We start from the raw sequence: 27386 nt of genomic DNA on the forward strand, positions 1-27386 counted from the left end.
AGACTTGTCTTCTCTAGACTGGGGAACTGAAGAGCACATATCAGATTTAATAAAAGTGTTCCTGTGAAATAAAAAAATCAACTTCTGACTGCTGCGTGACACATTTTTCAGCAGCCAGAATAAGTACTATCCCCAAAAACATTCTGTAACTTGTTAGGTCTTGGGGCTTAAACCATGTAACAAGACAAGGTAAAACCCAACAAGCGTTAGAGTTTCCAAACTATATATTTATTTCCCTAAACTATAAAATCAAAGTGAAAGAAATAAAAATAACTTCGTGTATGAATTTCTAGAATTTTATCCCAAACTGTTGTATCAATTTCCTATTAATCTGGAAAATATCTAAAGGTATTCCCAATGAAGGTTCTAATGTGTTTATGTGCTAACATGCTACCACCTCTGAAAAATCAGTTCTAAATCCAAAAGTTTTTACTTCATGGTAAATCTGTGACAGTAGAATATCACTGAAGTCCTTTAAAAGTTTTACATACTCCAGGTGAATTATTATTTAAATGTTCAAATCCTTGAATAATTTCGTACAATCCTAAACATACTGTCTGCTTTAGAAATAAATGTATTCTACTCTGCAAGTACAATGAACATACTACATATAAATCATGATTTTATCAAACAACTCTTGCAAAACTGGCATATAAACTGAAGAATTAAGCGCTGCATATTTAATTCTTTTATATAGTCCATATGTGTGCATGAAATCAACAAAATCTAAATCACTAAAAAGATTCTCAAACAATATGCACTCCTAGTTGTCTTCCATTCAAAGTGATGTGTGGTTTACTGGACCAAAATAGTTTTTAACTTGACCCTGGCAATCAGTCTTCATTTATTAATGAAATTTTACATGTACTGTACATGTACTTTTACTATAACAAAAAGAAAACCACTGAATCTGAAGAATTGAAATATATACCCAATGACTTACATAAAACTATATTATCAATAAAAAAAATACAGATATCCAGTGTATCCCCCAGGGGTGTAAAATTGAGGGTACAAAAAAACCCAAGGTGTCAAAACTGGGGGTCAAATAAAAAATGTGGGGGTCAAAAATGTACTGACAAATTTTCATACGACTCATACTTTTTCAGCTTGAAATAGGATATTGCAACTTGCACAACATTCTCTCTCTCTTCCTCTAAACATACAAATACACCAACATGCACAATTAACAAATAAATGCATTGTCCATTCAAAAAATAATTTTATTAATTCATTTTTCTTTTAAAGTCGTACTTTTAACAGTCTCCTCAACAATATTATTGCCCAACACATTACATATAAGCCAATACAAAAGGCCAAATAAATCTTTTTAACCAAATGGGAGTTAATTTACTGCCTTTCATCAAATGTGTACTATCATAGGTTTCATTGTACTTCGTCCTAGAACACCTTTATCCAAATATCAAGGAGGATACTGATTCATCTTCTTTGTAACAAGTTACACTTGAACTTTAAGATCTTTCTTTTATTGCAGTAAAAGTTAAAAACCAACAAAATCTGCAATGACCCGCTGATTTTGTAATCCAAATAACGCATTTGTCTCTGCAAGTTTACTGATTTCTATGTTGTGAAATAATGTCTTAGGTTATAATGTGTTCTCCAGATATCTTATGGCGAACGAGGGCCTATTTTTTAACATTCTAAACTCCTGTCACGAAAGGATTATTCACTTTTGCAGTCTTTGCAATCACGCGATCAGAAGTCACACCGGTAATCATAATGAATATTCCAGTCAAGGGAATAATTTTCTCCATTTTTCATTCAAGTCAGATCCACAGTTACTCTTTTGTGTTCTGCTTCTTTCACTTTCTTCGCTAATGTTTTTAGTGCATGACGTTTTAATCTGGTGATCACTTTCTAGTGCAATGAGGCTTGATGTTAAATATCTAGAACAGCTTGCTGAGCTTGATGGAAATCGCGAGAAGATCGCGAGATTAGGGGAAGCTACTCTGTCATAACATTGCCTATGCTAGTCTGGTTCATTGTTTTATATGTTCCCTGCGTTGCACTTTGCTATACGAATAGAGGAGTACAAGGAAGGGAGCAAACAAAGCGGGGAACCAGTCAATGCCTATATGCGAAGTATATACGATGCCATCCACCGTCCAATGCATTGGGTATTAAATAAATCATGATCATATTATGAAAATCCTTTGTGTCAAAAAATCACACGGTAACAAAATGTGTGCGTCAATTTTCTGCAGTGTGCGTCCCTGATGCACAAATGTGTAAAGGGAAACACTGGATATCTGTAATAAACTAAAAAGTTGGAGAGTCGGAAAAAAACATTGGTGAAAGGCAAAGTTAAAAATGTGTCAGTAGTAAGTATGTAGCACATATATGTACCACATATAAACTATGTAGGAGAAAGTCAGTCAGTCCAACAAAAAGATGTTTTTCCTATTGCACTGGTTTTAAAATTAAAGTAGACAGGTATGTATTTTGTGTATATATATATATATATATATATATATATATATATATATATATATATAGATATATAATGATTAGTATATATATAATGTAAATGTACTAAGCACTTCAAAGTACTGGGCAAAACCAGCTCAACTGGATACACAAATCAATTTTGGGAATGGTTTTTTTTTTCCACTGAGGGAAAAAAAGGCTAGAGTCAATAATTGAGAAACATATATATTTTTTTGTATTGCCTTACCTAACCAGTGAGTCATGATAACAAAGCAACTAATTACCATAACTCAAAAGCCATTTAAGATTGACAGGTGGTCAATCACATGTTAAACTACACCTGTCAATCATTGTGACTGTAAGTTTCCAATGTCTAACAAACAATCTGACCCCAAAATATGTCCCTCAATGAAAGACTGAAGAAAAGTCAACACCTTTCCTTCCATCTTGTTTCATTTCAGTGATTTTAGATTTGTTCTTTATACTTATGCCTTTAATGTTCAATTTATCTCAATATATTAGTAAGACTGGATCAAACCTTAAGTACAGCCAGATCAGCTGACTAATGTGTGGCAAACACCTGACACAGACACTGAATCCATTGATAAGCACTCTACATCACAGGTTTTTGACTTTCTTTCATAAATGTGACAGCCCTTCTTCAGAGAGCACAAAGTGATCACTAAGTTCTTTTATTGTGGTTTATAGCAAGGGAAAGTTCAAATACTTTCATGGGGAAACCCATTACCTACAGTGTACATGGCAAAGGAACAATGGAGGTTCCTGACAGGAACCCTGCACTTTTAAAGAGTGACTGGCAGAAGAAATGGATTACATGTACTTAAATTCCCAATTCAGTTGCAGCCAGCAAATTCAGACAGAAAATTTAGCCTTAAATTTATATTAAAAGAAATAAAAATCATTCAGAAAATTGGAAAAATATTCATAGAATCCAAGCACATAAATACCATATTTTTAAAATCTGTAATAAATTCTAATAAATTGTACATAACACTGTTTTAAGTCAAGTATATTTTTTTTACATAAAGCCAATGGAACAAATTCAAGTCTGAACATAAACAAAGGAATGTTTTGCCCATACTCAGAAACAGAGGTTTGAATAGATGACAGACATTCAAACCACTTTGATTGCCTGGTTCCTTGTGCTCGTCAAGCTTTTCTTTCATATTTTCACAGGTGGAACTGGGAGGTAAAATATATATATATATATATATATATATATATATATATATATATATACTTACTGGTATATTTAATTATATTTATATATATTTGCAGCATGATTTCGGGGGGTCTGGTGACAAAACAAAAACAAAAATGGCAATATGGTAGTTTTGATCTTTTTTGCAAACAAATCTTCTTAGTAGAAATTGTATGTCCAATAATTTAAAGGATTTTTTTTCAAAAAATACAAAGTGAAATGTATGAAAAATTATTATACATTAAAAAAAATTATTATTTTGAAAACTGGATTGTGTACAAAAAATTAAAGGGTACGAAAAATTACATGAAATAAATTAAATAGTCTCTTTCTAACCAGCATAGATCGTGCCAGATGCATAGTACACAGTACAGATTCAATTTTTTGGACAAGATATTTTGGAAAAATATTCCTTTGCACACATATTATCCATCCAATGAGAAAAGTAATTATTTTTAATGATAAAAAATTGGATAAACCATGGTACATGACAAAACATGAATCTATTTTAATGCTTCATGCTTTTACATGTATCAGCTACAGGATCAACTGTATTATTATCATTTCATTCAATCTGCTTGCATGTAATTCCATCAAAGAAGTAAAAAAAATAACATGAGATACTTGAGAAATTATCATCTATCCTGCAACTGATAGTTTGAAACTGACCCTTATTCTACTACTGAATCGTTCCTTTGGCTATCCTTGGATAAGAGGCATGATAATGCAACTGCCTTGATTTTAAATAATATACATATCTTGCTGTAAAACAAGAAACCAAACTTTATGAAATCCAAAGTCAGTGATTACATTTAAATAAGTTTCAGAACTGATAAAGTACATATCATTAGCAGAAGTCTATACATAATACTGTAAGTACAAAGAGACAACAGAAATCTATACATAATACTGTACGTACAAAGAGACAGCAGAAGTCTATACATAATACTGTAAGTACAAAGAGACAACAGAAATCTATACATAATACTGTACGTACAAAGAGACAGCAGAAGTCTATACATAATACTGTAAGTACAAAGAGACAACAGAAATCTATACATAATACTGTACGTACAAAGAGACAGCAGAAGTCTATACATAATACTGTAAGTACAAAGAGACAACAGAAATCTATACATAATACTGTACGTACAAAGAGACAGCAGAAGTCTATACATAATACTGTAAGTACAAAGAGACAGCAGAAGTCTATACATAATACTGTACGTACGAGACAGCAGAAGTCTATACATAATACTGTAAGTACAAAGAGACAGCAGAAGTCTATACATAATGCTGTAAATACAAAGAGACAGCAGAAGTCTATACATAATACTGTAAGTACAAAGAGACAGCAGAAGTCTATACATAATACTGTAAATACAAAGAGACAGCAGAAGTCTATACATAATACTATAAGAACAAAGAGACAGCAGAAGTCTATACAAAATACTGTAAATACAAAGAGACAGCAGAAGTCTATACATAATAATGTAAGTGCAAAGAGACAGCAGAAGTCTATACATAATACTATAAGTACAGAGACAGCAGAATTATATTATACATAATACTCTAAGTACAAAGAGACAGAAGTCTATACATAATACAGTAAGTACAAAGAGACAGAAGTCTATACATAATACAGTAAGTACAAAGAGACAGCAGAAGTCTATACATAATACTGTAAGTACAAAGAGACAGCAGAAGTCTATACATAATACTATAAGTACAAAGAGAATGGTTGCTGTTGTTGTTGTAGGATTTAACGCCATTTTTCAGCCCACGATAGGCTATACATGGCAGCCAGTATTAATGGTGGAGGAAGAACCCGGAAAAACCCCGGAAAGAACCACTGACCCACGAGAAGCTACTGGCAAGCTTTCTCACATACCCACATTGGCCGAATCCTAGACTTGAACCCACGCAGACAGAGGTGAGATGGCAGTGATCCGTAACAGAAAGCGCTTTAGACCACTCAGCCACTCGGGGGCCCCCAAAGAGAATAGAAAAAGATCTATAAAATACAAACTTTCTTTTTTCTAAAGTGCATTCCTAATTTTGAAACCAATATTTAGATGTCTATCCCATGCAGAACCCATTCAAACCTGGCAATGTAACTGGAATAGCCTCAGGATAATGAAACACTGCATCTAAGTACTTGGAACTTCATTACCCAAGAGAGGCAATGGTGTAATTTCTATAAATTAATGTACCAGAAACACCATTGAGTACAATTTGCAGACTAACGTTTCACAAATTCAAACTAACAAGACTCATGCAAGGTCCCTGGCATGCAAGGTCCCTGGAGGACCTTGTCATGGCAGTGGGTTGCTGCTGTGGGTTTAAGGCTATCTTTCAGCACATAACAGGCTGTACATGGGGGCAGTATAACTGGTGGAAGATCAACTGGGGTAAGAAACACCAACCCATGGGAAGCTAATGGTAAGCTTTCTCACATACCTGGAGCCTGAGACTTGATCCCATGCAGACACAGGTGAGATGTCAGTGATCAGCAAAAGCAAGAGCTTTAGATCCCTCACCCCATGGGGCCAAGCAACAAAATCACTAATAAATTCACTGTTGAGGCAATGTCACTCAAATGGCATTAACAAATATGCGTTAAAAAGACAGAAACAATTTTTGTTTCATTTAATATTCATGCCAATGCAAAAAATTTTATTCACTTTTCTGGCACTGTGTATGTTAACACTTTAACCCCTAGCGACGACTTTACAGGGCAGGAGGTAGTAGCCTACTGCCGAGCTCTGTAGCGTCATGGTCATGCAAGATACACTAAAGTGGGTGGTATTATAGAAAGGTAGACAGATGTAGCTCTACAATGATACCAAATAATCTGGAATATCTAGTTGCACTACAAAATACAGATAGAAAAACCTCATTTTTTGGACCTGACTTTTTTTAACCCAAAATTAGCCCATGGTTGGAATCTGATTGTGTCTGGATTTTGGACTTTTTGGTCTCCGATCTAAGGCAAACTGGTATGAACTGCAAACAGATAGATGAGCCTTTGCAAAAAGTAGGATAAGATGGGCATTTGGAATAAAGAGTGGTCTCCATACAAAAATAATGGCTCCGTTTAGCAAAAAAATAAAAATAAAAGAACTCCAACTTTTACCCTTCTGCTCATGTGCAAGTCAAATAGCCAACAAAAATCGGTGTTTCTAACACCACTAGGCAGTATGTTATTGAAACATGACTGGGGATTTGGTGTTTTTGAGTCTATTCAGAAATAGCTTTCAAAATGTGTTTCCTACTCGATTTTCAGGCAAAAATGACAAAAAGCTCCAGGGGTTAATGTGTTAAATGTTCCATGGGTATACTGGGGTGAATAAATCACTAACATGTGAAGCAGTCCAAATGCCCACCAAAAGGGAAACTATGGTAAGGCACATTTTTTAATGGAAAAGCATTTCCATTTAATGTACCATCAACATGTAGAAGGATAAAACTAAGATGGCAAAAGGTTCTATAAAAGAGAAATACTCCAAATACATAAAATAGTTTATGTAGCTGTGGGGTTTTATTTCTTTCTAAATTTCTGCAATTAAATATCTGTAACTAAAACTTGACAATCAAAACAAACTGTTATTTCCCTTTTGCTACAAGAAAGTATACTACACATGCTTCCGAAATTATATAAATCTATCCTTTTTTGTGCATAAATAAAAGAGAAGAAAAGTTTACCTTAAGTTATAAATCAAATGAAAATAAAGCCAGATGAAAACACCTGTGACTGTGTACAGCTTGGTCTGTCTCAGATCTGTCCATCATAAGAAAAGTATTTTTTTTTTCTTCCAAAATATAAAGTTTTCAACTTTCAAGGTAAGTTTCAAAGAGGATTAAAAAACTGCAAATGCAGTTTCATTTTTAAATGAAGTACACAAATAAAATCAAAGAATATTCTGCAAGAGTGATTAGCCATATTTGTCATATTCATTTTGTTAAAGAGTAACCCACTCTGGCATACCTTGGTTAAAATCACTCTTCAATAAACAAACTATGGATAAAAGAGTTTAAAAAACTCAATCATTTCATTGTATTCCAAATGGTATTACAGTAAGTATAGTACAACTAAGCATTTGATTTTATTATGTGCAAGAGTGTCAATATTAGGTGCAACCTATGTGAGATGTTCTTGAAAACCTGGCCTCTAGTTCTGGGGCTTGTCTGACCCAGGGTACATTGAGTCAAGGCACTGTTTATTAAAGCAGTAAGACTTTGACCTCCCATATCATACATATCAGGGTTGTTATCTTTGTAAGAATAAAATTTATAGTTACTGCCAACAAAATCAAATGTGGCCAGTGGTCATATGGGCTTAAAAGACCGTTACAGTTAAACAGACAAAAAAAAAAAACAAAATCTGGTACTTCCAGGCATGTGGGCTGCTGATTTGGAATTCAAGACTGATGATGCATGTGTAAAATATAACACATTTTAAAACTAATGTAGATAATATAGTCATGACAAATATTTCAAGCACCTGTTACCACAGCATGACAAACCACATGTGAATATGAAGTAATCTTTTTTTACCCATGCATGCAATAAGAGTTTCTAATAAATAAGAATAACCTGCTTCACCAATCGCTGCAAGCTGGGGTATAATTTTCATGGAAAGTTCACGCATGACTTGCCTTAATGAATGAATGAGCCAAGCAAAGCTTCCTTTCCAAACACAGTTGCTAATCTATCACAGGTCACTTTTGTGGACATACAAGAGCTTGTTTCATCATGTCTCTGAATTTTATAAGCATTTATGAGAAAAGAGGACATTTTGTTGCAGGCAGCCGCGGGTGGAAAAGAAACAGTAGATAATTATTTGTGGATTGCAACAATGATGTTAACAATGCTGATGATGACAAGGATGACTAAACTAAATCCTCTAAAAATATGTACCAGGTGGATTTCCAAAACATGAAGTTCAAGTATTCACCTGTCACCCCCCCCCCATGATTAAATGGAAGAAAAACTGCACCAAATTAAAAAACTAAATCTGATGTCTTTACAATTTATATGAATATTAATAAATGTTAACATTCCAAACCATGATTGATTACAATAAGGTATTTAAAAGCATATAATCTTAAAAAATAATAAACGTACTCTCAACAATGTATATGTGTGTGTATGTGTGATTTGGATTTTTAATGTAGCTTTAACAATTTTACAATCATATTGCTATGATGTCTGCAGTGTGTCAGTTTATAGTGATGTCTATTACTGGGGCATCATGCTGCAGACATGTAGAATTATTGCCCACCCATTCACATCATCTTGACACCAAGCTGACCAGTCCTAACACTAACCTCTTAATTTGAATACCTAGCAAGGCAGCTGTTAGTACCATTATTATAAGTCTTTGGTATGACTCGGTCAGGGTTCGAACCCATGACCTCTCCTCAACAATATATGAAACAAAATGAAATAATCCTGGAAAATAAAATTAAGTTGAAATTAAGTTGTATGTATGTGTGTAATTATAATTCTTTAAGTCTTTCATATGACTCATCTGAGATTCGAACCTGCGACCTCCTGCATCCATGGCAGATGCCCTAACCACTTATCCACAGATCAGTTCAAATTAAGTTGTATAGCAGTGTTGTAGAGCAGACTTGTATTAGGCCCCCCCCAACCCTTTTAAGCAAAAAAAAAAAAAAAAAAAAAAATACACATACAACTTTCATTAGTGGATGTAAACCCAAGATTATGCTGGTGTTAGCAATGTAAAAAGTCACAGAAAGGTAAGAATACCAGAGATGGGAATGAGTACTTGAGTACCTGTCCACTGATAATAACCTCGGTAATAAAATGAGCCATCAGGTACCCATTTACTGAACACAAATTTTCTACCAGCATATAGGCCGCCCACCCCCACCCACCCCCCCAAGTGGCAGAGTGGTCTAAAGCACTCACCGTTATGGATCACTGCCATCTCACCTCTGCCTATGTGGGTTCGAGTCTCGGATTTGACCAATGTGTGTATGTAAGAAAGCTTGCCAGTTTGCTTCTCCTGGGTCGGTGGTTCTTTTCAGGGTTTCCCCGGGTTCTTTCTCCACCATTTATACTGTCTGCCATGTATAGCCTATCATGTGCTGAAAAGTGGCGTTGAACCCTACAACAGCAACCAGTGCATATGGCTGCATAAGCCCTTGACTGACTTTGTAAAGGCAGCACTTACTTTTGTTTTCAAGATGACGACCCTTTTGATGGAGCCACCAATTTAATACATGTACTTGTACAGCGATAAGTCGAGTTCTGCCTCTACCAGTAAATATTTGACCACAAACTCTAAGCTTGTTTTCCCACATGACAAACCTCTGATTGGATTTAAAATGTCAAGCATTGTGGATTTTAGTAGATTAAATTAGAACAAACTTCAAGTCAATTTATTTCTGACATATTCTGCTCAATAATACATGAATATTACACACTGCTTTGTTATTTATTTTCCTATCTACTATCTATTAGTTCAGTTGTACCTAGTTATTTTTTCAAAATGCAAATCTGACCCACTAATAAGACACCTCTTCATACAGATCGACTTGTAAAATACAACAGACTTGTATGCTCAGACCACTGAAAAAATACACTTTACATGCCATTCATGCCAGTGTCAACCTACAACAAAGCAGTGCAGGTTTTTACATATTTAACATAATTCCATTTGATCAAACACAAGGGTACCAATCATTCATTAAGATTCACTGGTACCCAGTAGATGTGTACTAAAATGTTCACAGCTTTACAATGAATATAAATTTTAAAACAATGTCCCTGGCATTGACAACATTCAAAGTTTATGATAGTCACCTGAGTGGCAATGTTAAGTGATTGATGATGTTAGTGTAATGGATTTTCAAGGTTAAAGTTACTCCTATAGAGAAGATTTAATTTATTCTGAGGGTGACAAAAAATGACTAATTAATTCATGACTTTTTTGTTATGAAATTTGAATTCAGAAAATATAGGCATTTATTTTAATAAATGCAGTTAGTAACAAGCAAGTGTATACGCTAAAGTTAAATGAAAGAACATATCCAGACTGGAAAAATCCTGGGTGTAACTCATTTCAGGTTAACTAGGCATTGTTTTCAGAGTTACAAAATGAGCACATAATTAAACTTTTATTGCAGTAATGTAATCTGATAAAGCACAACATTATATAGTGGCAAACTGTTGAAGCAATTAATATTATCTTATGGGCATGGCCAAATTAGCATGTGTAACACTGTTGTATACATCATTTTGTGATGCTGTGGAAGTTTTATCAAAAGTATTTAAATCTGTTACAACTGATACATGTATTTATTTGTGTAAATAGTGAGTGACCAACCCAAGTTAACAAACTTTCAAGATCTACAAAGACAGGGTCAACACCATCCATATGTTTACAAGACATCTGAGCTTGTCAATAAAATCATGTTACATCATGGAACTATATTACTGGAGATTGGCACTGCAGGTGTTCCCTCACTTTACTCTAACGGTGTCATAAGAAAGTTACATAATTAGCCCAATTGTACTGTCTAGTGGTGAGACTTGGGACAAAAGCTTTTATGGCATGTCCCCACCCCACCCCAAGTCACCTGGCTATATAGTTATCTACACAACAGGAATAGACTTTATCCTGCCATTCAAAATGAATTCAGGAAGAATGGATAGAAATAATGGCAAATCCTTCATACTTATAATGTAACTGTAAACATGTACTTGCTTACAAGTCAAATCCAATAGCAAACACAAGACCCTGATCAATTAGTGCATAATGCACTGGCAGATTGGGGTTCAAGCTGTTTGTTATAATGATTACTCCAATGAAACTGCACATTAATGGCTAGAAGATCTGTGTCTGTGCAGTTTTTGATGGACTCAACTTGACTCAATATATCCAATACCAGTAATAACATTTTTATCTGGATTTTCAACTCTCTACTTATGTAAGTATACAGCAAACTTTGCTGTTTGCATTACCGTATAAAAATGTTTCTAAGTCGAGTCAAACTGCAAACAACAAACATCAATACTATGCTAGTATATCATTCAGCTGCAAATCAGGATCTGTGCTGTTTGTTCTACACAGACCCAAAATTGATGGAGCATTATTTTGCAGTTAGACCCTTCTTATAACTGAATACATACTGTATTTTCATTCTGAACCAACGTCATAAAATTCTCAATGAAATGTAAGAAATTTCACAGTTAAAGAAAGGGTGGGGGTTTCAAAAAAGAAGAGATAAATTTCTTACCAACAAAAAAGAAATGGCTAAATGGGTGACATCTGGGCTATAATTGACACAGATGAAGATATCAGAGGTTTTTGGCTTAACTATCAGTATGCCCTTGGGCAAGGGCAAGATAATTTAAGATCACCTGATCAATACAAGTGTAAGCCCATTAGATACATCTCTTACTGTTACATTCATGAAACATTTCTCTAATTAGTAAACCACTAGATTCAAAGCATTGTTGCTTTGCATTGACAGGTTATCTATTGGGGCAAGTGGGAAACACCACTGTATGGCACATACCTGCACGGTGTGACTGGTGCAATAAATCAAAATAGGTCATCATCTTAGCTGATTCTTTAATACTAATTCATCTGTGACCTTGTTTTTAAAAAAACTTACCAGTGACCAAATTGTACTGAGAGTTGATTCTCCCTGTTCAACAAAAGTGTATTGCAAAAGGTAAAAACATTCTGTAAACTGTGAAAGCAGGATCATCTAGTATTCCACCTGTCAAGGCCACTGACCCATAAAGAGTATCAAAACGGAGTCCAAACATTTGACGTACGCCTCTATTTTGTCTTCACAATATGGCTAGCAGTCATTATTAGAAAACAAATGCACCCAAAAATTATGTTTGAAATATAAATTATTCCGTTTTAATAGCAGAAAACAATTTTATTTTGTACACAGAGTACGACTGAATAAAAATTCTTTCATTAAAAAACAATTTAAAAACTGATTATTCTGGAAAAACAACATGAATTGCTAAATAAATAATTTCTCACTAAAAGGTTTTACACACTGTATAAGTAATACAGATGAATTTGTCACCCATGTCATTAATGACGTAAGCTTTATTAAGAGATCAGAATGACTTGCTTTAAAAACTGTTCAAATACTTTCCTTACTTGTACGTAATAATTGTGCAGTCACACAGGTTTTGTAAACTATTTTTATTTAAATTTTTCTCACATGATTTTGTCAAGTTCAAATGATTAACATTTACTGGTTTAAAAACAATGTGAGGAGTATGTTACTATAGTCTAATGTTCTCATCCACAGGTAAATTACATGATGAATCTGCTGACTTAAGCAAAAAATAACACAATGCATATTTATCTGCTCTTCATTTTGGATTGCTGCTTGTTTGCACATTATAATACATGCAATCTCCATATGGTATACACAAGTGAGTGGACATGATATATTTCAGAATCTGACTTGTTACTATGCAACTAGCTCATGTCATAAAACCACGCTTCATTTGTACATAATTGTATAAGCATCTCAAAAATGAAATGCACATTCAAATATTGGTAGTGCATCATCAATGCCCCTGACAACATTTGGACCTGTTGGGTATTTTACTAAGATTTTCAAAGAATATTGAATTAATTTTTCATTTTTAAATGATTCTTTCAAAAAGCAAAAACTAAAAGAAATAATTTAACCAATTCAATTGTATGTCTAGTTTATTACCTTTTCTTTGATAGGTCTCAATTTCAAATGATTCAAATGGTTCTGCACTATATGAACTGGAACCACAAATATCTTTCAAAAATATAACTGGATACAGTAACTGTAACTTTCTTAAAATTGTTCTTGCATCTTTAACAAACATGTTAGCATCGAGTCAAGTTCACATTACATGATCGTACCAGTAACTACTGATGGAAATCATCATCTCCACAAATCAATTTTTGACAAAACTTGGTTTCCATCATGATTTTGGGCAAATTTAATAGAAACCAATTCAATGGATTTATCAATTATATCTGACAGAATAGTGCCCACTACTGATGCTGAGGACAGATTGCAATTCAGCTGGAAAAAAGCCAAAACTGTTGAATTTGCCAATTTAATTTTCAGGCACTTAAGATTTTTCTCACCCATTTTCCATAAAATCCTGAGTGTCTGTCTAATACTATCCGAACACTTGAGTTTATGCAATAAATGAACAAGCCATGTAACCTAGATTTTGACAATAAAAGTTAGACTGGTTTACTGTTTACACAAGAAGCATATGCTTCTTCAGAATGTTTAACTGATAATGCAAGCAGCACCAGAAAATAAATTAGACATGGACTTTAAATCAGATGTCTACACAAAGATGTGTGCACAAACAACGATCTTTTTGAATAAAACAAAACCAATTGCACATCTGATATGCATAACGAAAAAAACTTGGCATGTTACTATTTTAATTTAGTGAAATACACATCTCCTGTGATAACACATACAACAGGATCAAAAAAGACAATTAGACTGCATAATAAACTTCATGCGAGTTATTGACAGACTCGAAAAAAAAAAAATAATGCCATCCCAATGCCCACTGCCATAACGGGGGGTGGGGGGGGGGGGGAGTAACAGGGCTATTTAATTGCTGAATAATTATATTGGGAATAACTGTTGATAAAAGCTTTTCTAATGAAGCAGTTCTCTTTTACTAATCAATTACCTTTATCTTCAAAATACACAACCTCAGAACATTCGTTAACAACATTATTCGAACTGGTCTAAACAACCATCATGTAAATTCCAAAATGTTTTGTTTTACGTGCTTTCTTTCTTTTGTTGCTGATTAAAAAGAAATCACAATTTTTTTTCAAAAGAACATTCAAAGTCAAAGTTCATTTTTTTATGTTCTTTTAGTAAAATAATAATGCTGTGACTTCATTGCAAATAACAGTGAAACTTCTCACCCTTGAGGAAATCTCAAAATGCCAATTCAGGAATTTTTAGTTCACTACAAGCTCTGAAACTTGAAATGAATCATATCTGTGAAACAAAGCTTTTTATTCACCAAGTACTAGTTTCACTTGGTTGTCTTGCTATCTTTGATCCCAATGCACTTGCTAGTAGATTGCTGTAAATTACCATCCAACAAGTCCATCAACATAAAACCAGTTATTTACTCCATTGGGAGATCAAATCACTGCTAAAATAATTGAAATAAGAAATAAATGGATGCATGATTAGATAATGTACACTATACTTTACATTCCATTCACCAGTATGCATCAAATATGAAGACTCACCAAAACTATTCTGATTCTGTAAATAACCTATTTTTAAATTTAGTTTACATACACCAGCCCCTGTAACCACTGAGTCTGGTCCACAAATTTAATTTACAACTCAAAGCCTGAGGTGCAGTTTTTCCACGTGACCATTATCTGCAGGGCTTGGATCTTGAAATCAAATACACTCATGCAAGCAAGTACAAATTTTTGTACACACAGAATAAACTCTTTATCAACCATTAGAGAAATATATATAAAAAATGTGTTTCCTATTGTACTGGCTTTATTGTAAAATTAGGATAAGTAGGTTGTTGTTCTAGGGTTTAACGCCATTTTTCAGCACAAGATAGGCTATACATGGCGGCCAGTATAACTGGTGGAGGAAGAACCCTGGAAAACCCAGGGAAGAACCACCGACCCACGAGAAGCTACTGGCAGGCCTTCCCACGTACCCACGCTAGCCGAGCCTTGGACTTGAACCCACGCAGACAGAGGTGAGATGGCAGTGATCCGGAACGGTGAGCACTTTAGACCACTCGGCCACTCGGGGCCCCAGGATAAGTAGGTAGTTTTATTATATAAAAAAACAATATATATATTATGATGATTAAAATATAAAATGCTTCAAGTACTGGACAAAACTGGCTCAATTAAATCCACAAATCAATTTTTTTTCCACCTTAGTGCAAGGGTCAGTGCCAAAAATAATGGATACTGGTAGTCGACCAACCAGAACCATTTTTTGTTGGTCTAATGATTTCAATTTGGCTGTTTTTCCCAACTTATTGTGTAACCCTTACAACACCAGTTATGAATAACTATTTACAAATGGAGTCCAGAGTGTTCATGGAGTTTGTTAGTAATGAAGAGCATGCACTTGTATGATCTTGACCAAAAACAAAGGAAATACAAACTTCTAGAAAATATGACCTGGCACCAACATTGTCAACTGAACATTAATAAAGAGATCACTGGTCAGCCCTGAATCAGCATCTGCCAAATTGGAGAATTTTAAAAAATTCATTCATTTGCCAGAAAGTTTTCATTTGGGTACATGAATCTCTAACTCCTGATTTGCATGTACAGTATAAGGTACATACTGAAATCTGTTACATCCCTCTCTCATCTTGTTTTAGCAGTTTCTGCAAGATTCAGCGTTTTTACAAACAGAAAATAATGGTATAACATGTTTTTGAAAGTACTTATAAAATTCACTATAATAAAAATGGAAAAAGGGTAACTCAGGCACAACATTAGAACAGAAAAGGGTCAACATCACTCCAATAAATGACTGATTACCAATACATTAACTTATTCACGTTGACTTGCCAAAAAAACAATCAATTCATGATGCAATTATCTCATATGACATATTTATGCCAGAAATGCTATTAAGATGAATGCCTATAAATCAATACATTCATGGGCATCTGCTGGTGGGGGGGGGCACTTCCCTTTATTTTCAAATATTTCACTGATATAAAACTTTACTCAAGAGGACAAAATATGTAAATCCTAAGATCATTGTAAAGTGTCGAATTTTGAATTGTATTGAACCTTAAAGTTGAATGCATTGAGCATTAAAATTTTATCACATTTAAGCCAGAAAAGTCTTTGTGAAGGGTTTTTCAACCTTTCTTCTTTTTTCCCCCTTGTCAGTGCTAAAACTTGAAAGGCTTGAATTTATGACTTGGTGAGACTGACCAGGGCATTGCAACTCTGTCCTGAGAAAGTAAACATTTGAGCTACTAGCCATAACCGCCTGATAGGAACCAATGTCAAATTATCATTTTCAAAGGGAAATTGTTATGCCCCGTACTTCACAGATTCTATGCTGTCTGAAATCTGACGAAAAAAATGATTATCTTGGGGAAAACTTTGGAACCGCTGCTTACGATTGAGTAAATTAAGGTATACACTTTAGAAGTAATGTAAATTTAAAGTGACGACCTTAGTCAAAATTCTTTAGTCTGAAATCCTGAGAGAGGAGAATTGGCTTCCAAGAATACCTAAAAAAAATAGTGCTTTCCTCGTTAAACAAGAAAAGGGAACCAGGTGGCTGTCTTCTAAGAAAAGACAGGGTTTAGTGCTAGGACGCACAATTTCTGAAAGAGAACAGCATTAAGGTATGCAATTTTAATTTTCCACATAATTTTCTATTTTTGATTGTTTGTTTTATGCAAATGTGTTTAATATGACTAGGATCCATATTATGTATCGTTTATTCAATTTCATGGAAATCTGTTGATGCTAGAGTTGTTATGCAATTTATCTCTTTAATTTTACAGTTACTAGTATATTGACAGAACTGACGATTGCATGCTATCCAAGTTCTCATATGTGTAGGATTTCATAGGGTTATATGAAACAATTTCCTTTGTCTGCTAGGACAATACTGATTTGTAGAAAGTGATTCAGGGGTAATTTTGTCCTTTAAGGAACAGCTTTCCGAAAAAAGGACTAGGAATTCCAGGAAGGGGTAAAGTGTAGAGAACAGGAAGGCTCGAGGAAACAGGAAGACGTTGATACACAGTCAAGGGAAGAAGGTGATGCAATCAGTCGTGGACATTGCACTCTTTTCACCACTTGTTATTATGATGAATAAATCCTAATTAGACACTGCTATTAAATTGTTTTCACATAATTTAGATTGAATAAGAATTTCCGCTATTAATTTGTTTTGATTCAATTTGTTTTTTTTTTGTCTAAGGGGGTTCGTATTGTATTTTTTCTTCCCAATATTTTTGCTCAGTTCTCTGCTGAAATTCATTCTTTCAACTCCCACCAGGCTGTAATATTGAGGGAGGTCATCCTCTAGATAATGCCAGCCAAATCCAAATAACGACCCATCTTACTGAGAGGGCGACATTACAACCATCAAGTCATCACATATAAACAATAAACAAATCTGAACAAATTTCACCCCTTGCCAGTACTACTGTAATAAATTTAAGAACTGACATTAGCATCCAGGTAACTGAATGGAGACACCATGTTTCATTTTACTGCACAACAACACATACAAGGTTACATCATGCCAATGCAGAAGAATAAAGTTCCATGCTCAAGGACACGCCAAGGTTTGATGATTCAGGTTCATTTGATGTGTTGAATCTCACATGCACCTATGGCAATGAGTTCAATGTTTTAACTAATTAGCCACTGTGGCTTCCCAAAGAGGCACAAGACATATATTTTTCCCCACCCCACAGAACCCCAAATGCTTCTGCCTGTTTGTATGTAGAAGGCAAATCAATATCAAAAGCAGCTTAGAGCAATATGATTAATCTAACTTGTGGGAATCGTATCTGACATAACTAATCAGGTTCAAGTCAAGATGACAAGCCATTTGTCCCCATTTTAATACTACTTGTAAACAAGTTGAAAAACTGTCATTGAAATCAAAGAATAAACACTTTCACAGGTACAGTTTGAATTGTTGGCTTGTAAACCTGACTCATTCTCCTTTTCTACCATCAGCTTACATAACTATTAAAAAAAAGACAAAAACGGCCTTAATCTGTTGATAATTTATATGTAAACATTACAAAAGGCTCCCAAAGGCAGAATACACTTTGTTTCCCATTCCACCAAATCTAGGGACAGAAAATTTCAAAGGAACAAAGAAAAATACATGCTATTTAACAGTGGCAAGATTATTTGACTTGACAGGTTTGACACCCAAAGTCTGCTGTCTGCACTCACTGTCATAATTTCCTTGGACATTATGTTATTGTAAAAATGTTTTCCATATTTTGTTAAAAAAATACCTGAAATCAGCGGCACTATGGAATTGTTCTGGATCTTGCTCTCATTTAACAGGTTCAATCATTATTAACAACTATTTTTTTAAATAAATTCCAATTTTGTCTGAATTATTTTTGCTTTCAAACCAATTATGTGCTCACTAAATATCAAAATTGTTTTACATTCCTCGGCAATGCACCACAGCAGACTGCAACAAACATGAAACGTTTTGCTGCCAAATATTTGAATTTAAAATGCATAATTGAAATTAACTGTCATCTGAATGATTTTACCTCTGAGTCCATTGCTAGCACCAAAGACAATGGATAACATGTCTTGAAGAAAACAAGTAGACATTTTTTATTTATCTGTCCATGATAAAAAAGCATGCCACAGAGGCAAAATGAGTCAAGATTTGAATCAGAACAAAACTGATTGTAAGATCATTGAGGAACTTTCGATGCTTTTATTTTTAAATATAAACAATTAAATAAGCATGCCAAATTTACAGTCTCCACAAATGACCATTAATATTCAATGAAAACAGTTGTCATATATGCTTGCTTATACTACAAGTCCAATGGCAAACTACACAGACCCAGATCTCCCATCACATATCACACTGGCTGATCTGGGTCTATGCAGTTTCTTAGGAGCAATTAGTAGAACAAACAACATAGACAATGATTACAGGCACATTATGCTATGGTAGATCAGGATCTTTGTTGTCTGCAATTTACTTATACTTATAAGCAACTATAGATAGTAATTCAGTCTACACCTACAATATATCTCTAATTTCACTTTTACTTAAGACTCATGCAATGAATACAAAAATTAAATGAAGCATAGTAAATACTGAGATTAACTGAGCATTTTGACATGGATTTTTTCCCCTCCTGGTCACAGAGGTAATTTATAACTCATATACAGGATATCCAATTACTAGGCATGAATTCAGGTAAAGGGAAATAGGACACTCAAAACATTGATATATATGCTGAGGATTCATTTTAGGAACTTCTAATGAATCAATGACCATTGGTGAAAGACAATTTCCTCTATGGTGCCAAAAGGCAATAAAAATATGTGTTTCCAGATGGCTGATCATCCCTAATTTTCAATGACACCCTAGCACCGCCAACACAAAAAATCTCTACACTAATGTGTGCATCTAACTAACTGAACGGATTTAGCCCAGTACCTGAAGTGCTTAGTACAATTTTGATACACACCATTCATTAAAATATAATGTTTTAAAAAGCCCACCTACCCTACCCTAATTTTAAAACCAATGCAATATGAAACATTCATTTTTTTCTGGTCTAAAGGTTCATAAAATAGACCAAAAGAATAAAGATAAAAATCGCTGCATCTGATTTTAAAATGAACAACTCAAGCACATCCCAGGCATTGAATCCAATTGGCTGGGAGAAAAAGTGTTCAACAGTTGCATTAGTCACCACACATTTTTTATTACTTCTTGAAAATGCACAGAGAAAATAAAATCTTCTGCATTTATTTCAAATCAATGCACATGGTTTAAAAACAATGTCAACTAAAATGATCAAAATAATTTATACTGTGGACTTCCAAATGCTAACTGGACTGCCACAGGAGCGGTTCATGATGGTCACAGACACTCAAAATTGTGGATTTATTACTTCCTCAATAAATATTCATGTTTCCAATACAAATTACTTTAATCATTCACTGCTGAGTCAGACTGGTGTGGTGTTCAGTAATTTCATTGTCCAGTAAAATAAGGGTTGCCTGAACTGTGGACATGATTACTTGAAGCAGACAAGAAAACTAGAAAACCATGCTATAGCGTAATAATTGATTCAAAGAATATACTGCTTGTAAAGTGAATATTATGTAAGAATATATTTGACTTGCATTTTTTTAACTGACCCCCCACACACACACACTTTGTAGGAACTTTTGGGTACCACTGTTTCCATTTCCAGACTGAACACAATTATATATATATATATATATATATTACAAGTAGAAATTTGTACACAGTATACTGTTGAAAAACTAAAATGATGTAATTAAAACTAAATAAAAACTCAACCTTTCTCCAGCTCTACATGCTGACAGCTGATGTCTATTAATATCTAACTTATTGATTAACTTGGCAATTCTTTGGTTTGGTGTACATCTTTAACTCTTATTATGACTGGGTTCAGTATGTAAGACCTGAAACTTTGGTAGAACTGCCTTTGGATTGCAGTGATATCATTTCCTACTACAAAATATATAATGGAAACATTAATAATGTAACTGGACACGCCCATTGTCAACCACCAAATGCACCATGCGCATTCTGTCATGTATATTTAACCTGTATAATATTTACTGTCTTTTTTTTAAAATGGACATATGTTATATACATTTGTATCTAGTACCTGGCTTTGTCCAAGATCATGTTTACTGTGTACCTGACCAGGGACATTTATTTTGTAATCAACATAATACACAGCTAATACTTCTCTATAAGTGTGGATTAAATGTTCAGATCATTATTAGTGTAATCATGTTTATCTGATTTAAGTTAAAAGATACAAAATCTTGATTCTGACCTTATAATTTTTGATTAAGTGGCAGTGTATTGTCAGACAATGGCCTATTACAGGGCTATACACTGTCACCTTGCTTATCTTGCCTTAACACCTTGAAGCAAAATCAATCTTACTGTTGTGTTCGGATTTTCATTTGAGTGGATTTATTTATTCATATTAATATTCACTGGAAATACAAAGTGCTCATCTTGGACTGGAACATTAATTTGGAATTATAGTGAATTCAGATAAGAACATTTATTGTATTGCAGTTTAACCATTGCTAATTCCACATAAGTGATATAAAGTTACCACAGGTATACTGGCATATTATTTTTATAGAAGAACAAAAGCTATTGATGAGGAAGAAACCATTACTCACTGATAAAAAAAGTGGCACATAATCACACTGAAAAGAAAACAGTATTTTTCTGGTTTCCATCCCATCCTTATTTCTGGCATGTTGACCATTTTTTGTACTATAAAGGAATAATTAAAGGGAAAAAAAGAAGGAATTTCATATATTCTACATGATGTGTCCAAACCAGATAAAAGCATGGTTCACTTTTGGTACATGGAGAGGGGAAATTGTTAAAATATGTGACATCATAGAATCTAATTAAAATTCCTTGCAACCAGAAGAACTTAGCAGATTGAGAAATCCCAGTGAATATTCACTAGTCCTAGATCTCACTTGCAACCAAATCTTACCAGCCAGCCATTTTGGTGAAACAATGTGCTTATGCCGCTGATCAATACATACCACAATATGCAATCTACAACATGATACATATCAATACACAAATAGAGACCAACAACTAGAAATTAATTATGACCATTTAAGATTAAAAATAACTTTTAAAAGATAAATATTATTTTAAATGGATTCTTTGTTTAAATACTGATGTCCGTACCCCTTGCCACTGGACTACCAAAACTGTGATAACTACAAGTGGGACAGGAAATTTACTATCATTGGACTAGCAGACTAATGCTAATTTTAAACCCTGATAGAAACAAGCAAGATCTAGTATCCCACATTTTCATTCAAAATGTTTTTAATTCAAAACTCTACACAAAAGTGATTATTGTACAATGATTGTATCGGACTCCTCAATCATAAAATATAAATCAACTCTGAGCAATAATTTATTATAAATGTATCCCAGACTGGGAAATCTTGTTCCAAATTTACAAATGCATCTTTTCATTGGTCAGTAAAACTTTCTAATTGATTGAACTGATTACACATTGTCAGGATATTATCAGAGTAGATCAATGAATGCACAAGCCTGTGTCAATTACTTCCTTGTTCATCTGTCATAAAGTTTCCACCAAAAGGTCTGTGTGGACATAACCAGAAATCATTACACCATAGATCACATAAGAAGGACAGTTTAATGTTTAGTCATTGTTGCATGACACATACACACACCCCAACACAATACATGTAATATGTGTAACTTAAGGTTAAATTGCAGAGACACACATTACCTAAACATCAACTTTAGGCATTTCCATGGGATGTGCCAGCATCAATTTGCAGTGAAAGTGTAAACAATACAACAACAAAAAATGAATTCAATCTTAACTGAACCACTATAAGACTAATTTAAATATACATTTTATTTTGTTCCAGGAGTAGTATTAACAGATACTGACGCAACAAACTTTTTGGTGACCCTGTAAGTTTTCAAATGGCCCCTTGTATTCCCACACTTTATATCACTTATACATAAAAATGTTGGCCACTAGCCAAGTGCAAGAGCCCACTGGTTTTCTGAGCAAGGAAAGTCCCCAAAATTGTCTGTCTGGAGGTTAGTCTTTGATCACTAACCCCATAAGATGGTTTACATTGATCACGGAATGCACAGGCAAGTGCAACATTATCATACAGGTAAAACCACTCAAGTTGGTATTAACTAAACCACAGCAGTGAATGATGATGAACTACTGTATCATTGTGTACACAATGATCATATTATTTAGATGAAACAAACAATTACTGAGGATTTAATCATTTACAGATTATTATTACATACTGTATATGTTGTTCCTCATTACTCAGATTCCTTCTGAACACCACAGCTCTTAGTGTCTTACAAAAACAAACATGCATTTAAAAATCATAATGCATCCTAAGAATTTACTTTACTTTGCACTGCAAGTTAATGGAATGACAAAGAATATTATCAGATCTGGTTGGCTGTTACGGGTACAAAAACAGAGCTGCATTTATCTATCCAGTAGATCACATATTTTAAAACTGTACTCATTAAGATTAAATGGTACCAGTCCAAGGTTCCTTGTTCCCTTCCCACCCCAATGTAAATATTTTGACCTTTCACAACCCATCAAGACCAAAATATCTAAAATGTGGTGGGAAGGTCCAGAGGAAACGTGGACTAATGGTCTAGCATAACAAACTACAATGATAATGGTCATCAGTGTGATGCCACACATTTCTTCAATTTGGCAGCAACATTTTAAAAACATATTCTGCTGTTTTGGGTTTAAATTGTTTTGTTTATGTATTACACATTTCTATGTTATAAAGGTGTTTTCTGTGATATGTAACAAATTATTTCATTTTGAAATGTATAATACATAAACAAAACATGAATGAAAATATTTGATGGTAATGACAGAATATATCAAAGTATGTATAAGGCTAATTTTAAATCAGTTCAATAGGAAACACTTGGTGGGGGGGGGGGCTTTATGTGTGTGCTTAGTTGATTTTGTGACTGAAAGAAATTGTTGTTCAAGGCTTCCCGTACATTTTTTTAGAAAGTGTGAAAATGTGATATTTAAATACATACGTCCAATATTTTAGAAAATTTTAGAACTGTGTATATGGAATCCTCTTCACAGCCAAAAGTTGCGTTAGAAGAATTAGCGAAGGGATCTGTCAGGGACATGATAATGACACTCACGAAAACATAGTAGAGGAACCGCGAAGTACCTGACTGTACAGGGCTAATACACTGTATTATCGAAAGCCGAGACAAAGTCTAATGAACTGTTCGTCCAGTGCTGCCATATCTTAACTGGGCAATTAGTTGTAAATACTCCCCTAGGGAGTCGGGGCAGGATGCCCGCGAGGATGACACTTTAATCTTTAATTTGTTTATGTGTCCTCTGTCAATTTCATTGGTGGCCTTTCACTTATCTAACGAAATTTTAAATGACTGAAAATTTTTTTACCTTGGAATATATAAACAGTGCCATGTAACATTGCACAATTACATCAATACTACATTGTTGACTTTACCCTCGCCAGTGGTTCCCCTATCTACAGATCGGCTCATTTTCTCTTTCGTGAAGCGAAATTACAAAAATGTAATCTACTGTCACAAATAAGTAAATAAGGGACTAAACTTAAAGGAATTAGTGCATCGGTGAGAACGAAATAATGCAACATTTGAAGGTTTTCATAGTATAACCGTGATAAACTTAAGAAAAAAATAGATCTCAATTAATTTCTTTTATTTACACACTAATAAATATTTGAATTTATTTGTTCGCAATTTTCTTTAAAATAAATCATTCAGAAAAAGACAAATTAATAAAGAAAAAAACATACCTATATTTTCAATTTTGAAATTAGCCGGATCTTTGAGTACATGTCTTCCCCAGGCTGTCCTTAGGTTCTCTAAGTGGATATCATTCCCTCCAACCAGAATTGTGTATGGCTCCACAAATCCAACGTACTCGAGGGAGCGAATGCTTTCCACGAGTGCTGGGTTCCAGTAACAGGTCTTATTTCTCAGTTTAAAATCCTCAAAAAGCTCCTTAGGGTTAAAGTGAGCACTCTCAGTTGCATGTCCGTCCGTACAGTCGCTATGCAACTTTTCAGTATCGTGATGTTGATCATAGAGTTTACCTCCGATCGTTTCCTCCGGAGTATCTTTAACCGGCGAAAGTAAAATTGCTAAACATTTTGAACTAACTGATAGTCTTTTTGATTGCTTCCGATCGTCTTTTTGTGGCTTTGAAGGCATGGCTACACTGACTGAACGTTTACATCTATAATCCAAACTGCCCGCCACTATGCAAGCGATTGATAAGAGTGAACACAAAGTTCACTCATCGTTCTATTAGTCAGCTTTGTTCACAGCAATGTCAAGCTTTGATGGAGCGAAACACAGCGCCCTCTTTCAAACAGGTGCGTGCCATCATGGGCACGAACTCTGATAAGGCGTTTACTTAAAGCTGAAAGAGTTACCTACCGCCTCAATCCAGTCGGCGAACGAGCCTACCAGATAAATGTACAATATCCTTATAAATAGAAGATTATTTAAACACTTTTGTTCTGAATTTTATAGGAGACAAATATACAAGAAAATGGGAAGTCACTACTCAGTCAACCAATATTTATTGATTAGCAAATACGCCAGCATAAATTATGTCTCGTCCATATATAAATGAACATAATAATAATATATATATATATATATATATATATATATATATATATATATATATATATATATATATATATATATATATATATATATATATATATATAGAGAGAGAGAGAGAGAGAGAGAGAGTATATACCTGCAATTTACGGACTGGAAGTATATATCTTAGCCCCCCTCCCCCGCCCTCTACATATGTGTGTTTCCTATTACTCATTGTACTGGACTTCTGAATAGCAAAAACGATTTTTTTTCAATGAGATTATGTTTATCGCTATCTACAGAGACATTTAGAACACATTATAGAAGTCTTTGCTATCTATCACACACACACACACACACACACTGTGACAAGTAATACAAGTAATTTCAACCCATGACATAAGTAAGCACAGCTGATTGTGTAACCTTAAACTAAAATCACTCCTGCTGTTCCCTTGATCCTATTGCTGGAGCAACGACTGGGAATATCATATGCTATTCAGAAGAAGGTGGGATATATCTGATATCCTTGTGGAGTTACCAATCCCAAATTTTACTGACAATACCGCAAATTATAGTTTGGGTTTCTTTTACAAATGAATTCAATGATCATCTCTGTTATTGTTTGAGTGTCTTCTGAAACGTTTATCCTGCTTTGTTTTTCCATATTAGTCACGTATATCCGGTTTGAGAAATATTACATTAAAACTCATACAAAGTACACAACTATTCAAATATCCATACTTTGATATATTCATACATCCATATTAACTAATCTTACACACTTGAACCATTTTCCAAAGTCACAATTCAAGCATGTGTAAAATCTAACACATCACATGAATAAATGCACTAGTTTAATACGAAGTAACCTAATAACGAGTTACAAAATTAATTCTGACCACAAGCTAACAATCTACATAATTCTCTACATAATACTCAAGCTCATTTCTCAAGTACGCATTTAAATTAAACACTACAAAGATAATTATACATACTAAACGATCCTATTAATTAAGTATTTGTTGTTGTTGTTGTTGTTGTTGTAGGGTTTAACGACATTTTTCAGCACATGATAGGCTATACATCAGTATTAATGGTGGAGGAAGAACCCGGGAAAGCCCACGGAAAGAACCACCGACCCACGAGAAGCTACTGGCAAATTTTCTCACATAACCACGTTGGCTGAATCCGAGACTCGAACCCACGCAGACAAAGGTGAGATGGCATTGATCCGTAACGGAGATCGCTTTAGACCACTCGGCCACTCGGGGCCCCCTAATTAAGTATACACACTACACATATTACAATTACAATGCCGCAATATTCTGCAAAAATCGAGCAAATAACATACTGACCTTTACGAAGCTTTGTCTTTCCTTAGAATTTCCTAAGTTTTACCGCCAAATTACGAGTGGCTCTCTCGGAGTAACTCTATATCGCTCAGCGATCTTCCTAGGCGAGACAAAAATTTTGCTTGCTAGTTAGAAGTTATAATTCGGATCGAAATTGTTATCACACCCTCCGTATCAATTCCAATTGGATGTCGCTTTGACCCGATCCAATCAAAACTTAGCGGAAAATGTCCTTCTCTCTGTCTGTCCACTTGGGGCGGATTTAGAACGCGTCCTGTTACTCGCGGGTTCCCCTGATCTCTGGACAAAGGTGTACCACATGGGTGGGAAGTCGCTCGATCTAACGCCTGTGCCGATTCAAGA

At 34.4% G+C, this 27386-nt stretch overlaps 1 protein-coding gene across 2 annotated transcripts in view; it reads right to left on the minus strand.

The window, feature by feature from the left end:
- The window catches only part of LOC149802847 (uncharacterized), a 119053-nt gene extending 93686 nt beyond the window's left edge, over nucleotides 1–25367 (minus strand). The window contains exon 1 of one of the 2 annotated variants that reach the window (XM_089952305.1): nucleotides 24849–25367. In XM_089952305.1, the coding sequence (XP_089808431.1) occupies nucleotides 24849–25266 (418 nt within the window). In that variant the 5' untranslated portion in view covers nucleotides 25267–25367. The remainder of the gene's footprint in view (nucleotides 1–24848) is intronic. The other variant, XM_089952303.1, reaches the window with a different exon arrangement.
- Nucleotides 25368–27386: the final 2019 nt, after the last annotated feature.

Source organism: Sinohyriopsis cumingii, chromosome 3, assembly GCF_028554795.1.
Source record: "Sinohyriopsis cumingii isolate HCF-2022 chromosome 3, ASM2855479v2, whole genome shotgun sequence".
Taxonomy (NCBI): domain Eukaryota; kingdom Metazoa; phylum Mollusca; class Bivalvia; order Unionida; family Unionidae; genus Sinohyriopsis; species Sinohyriopsis cumingii.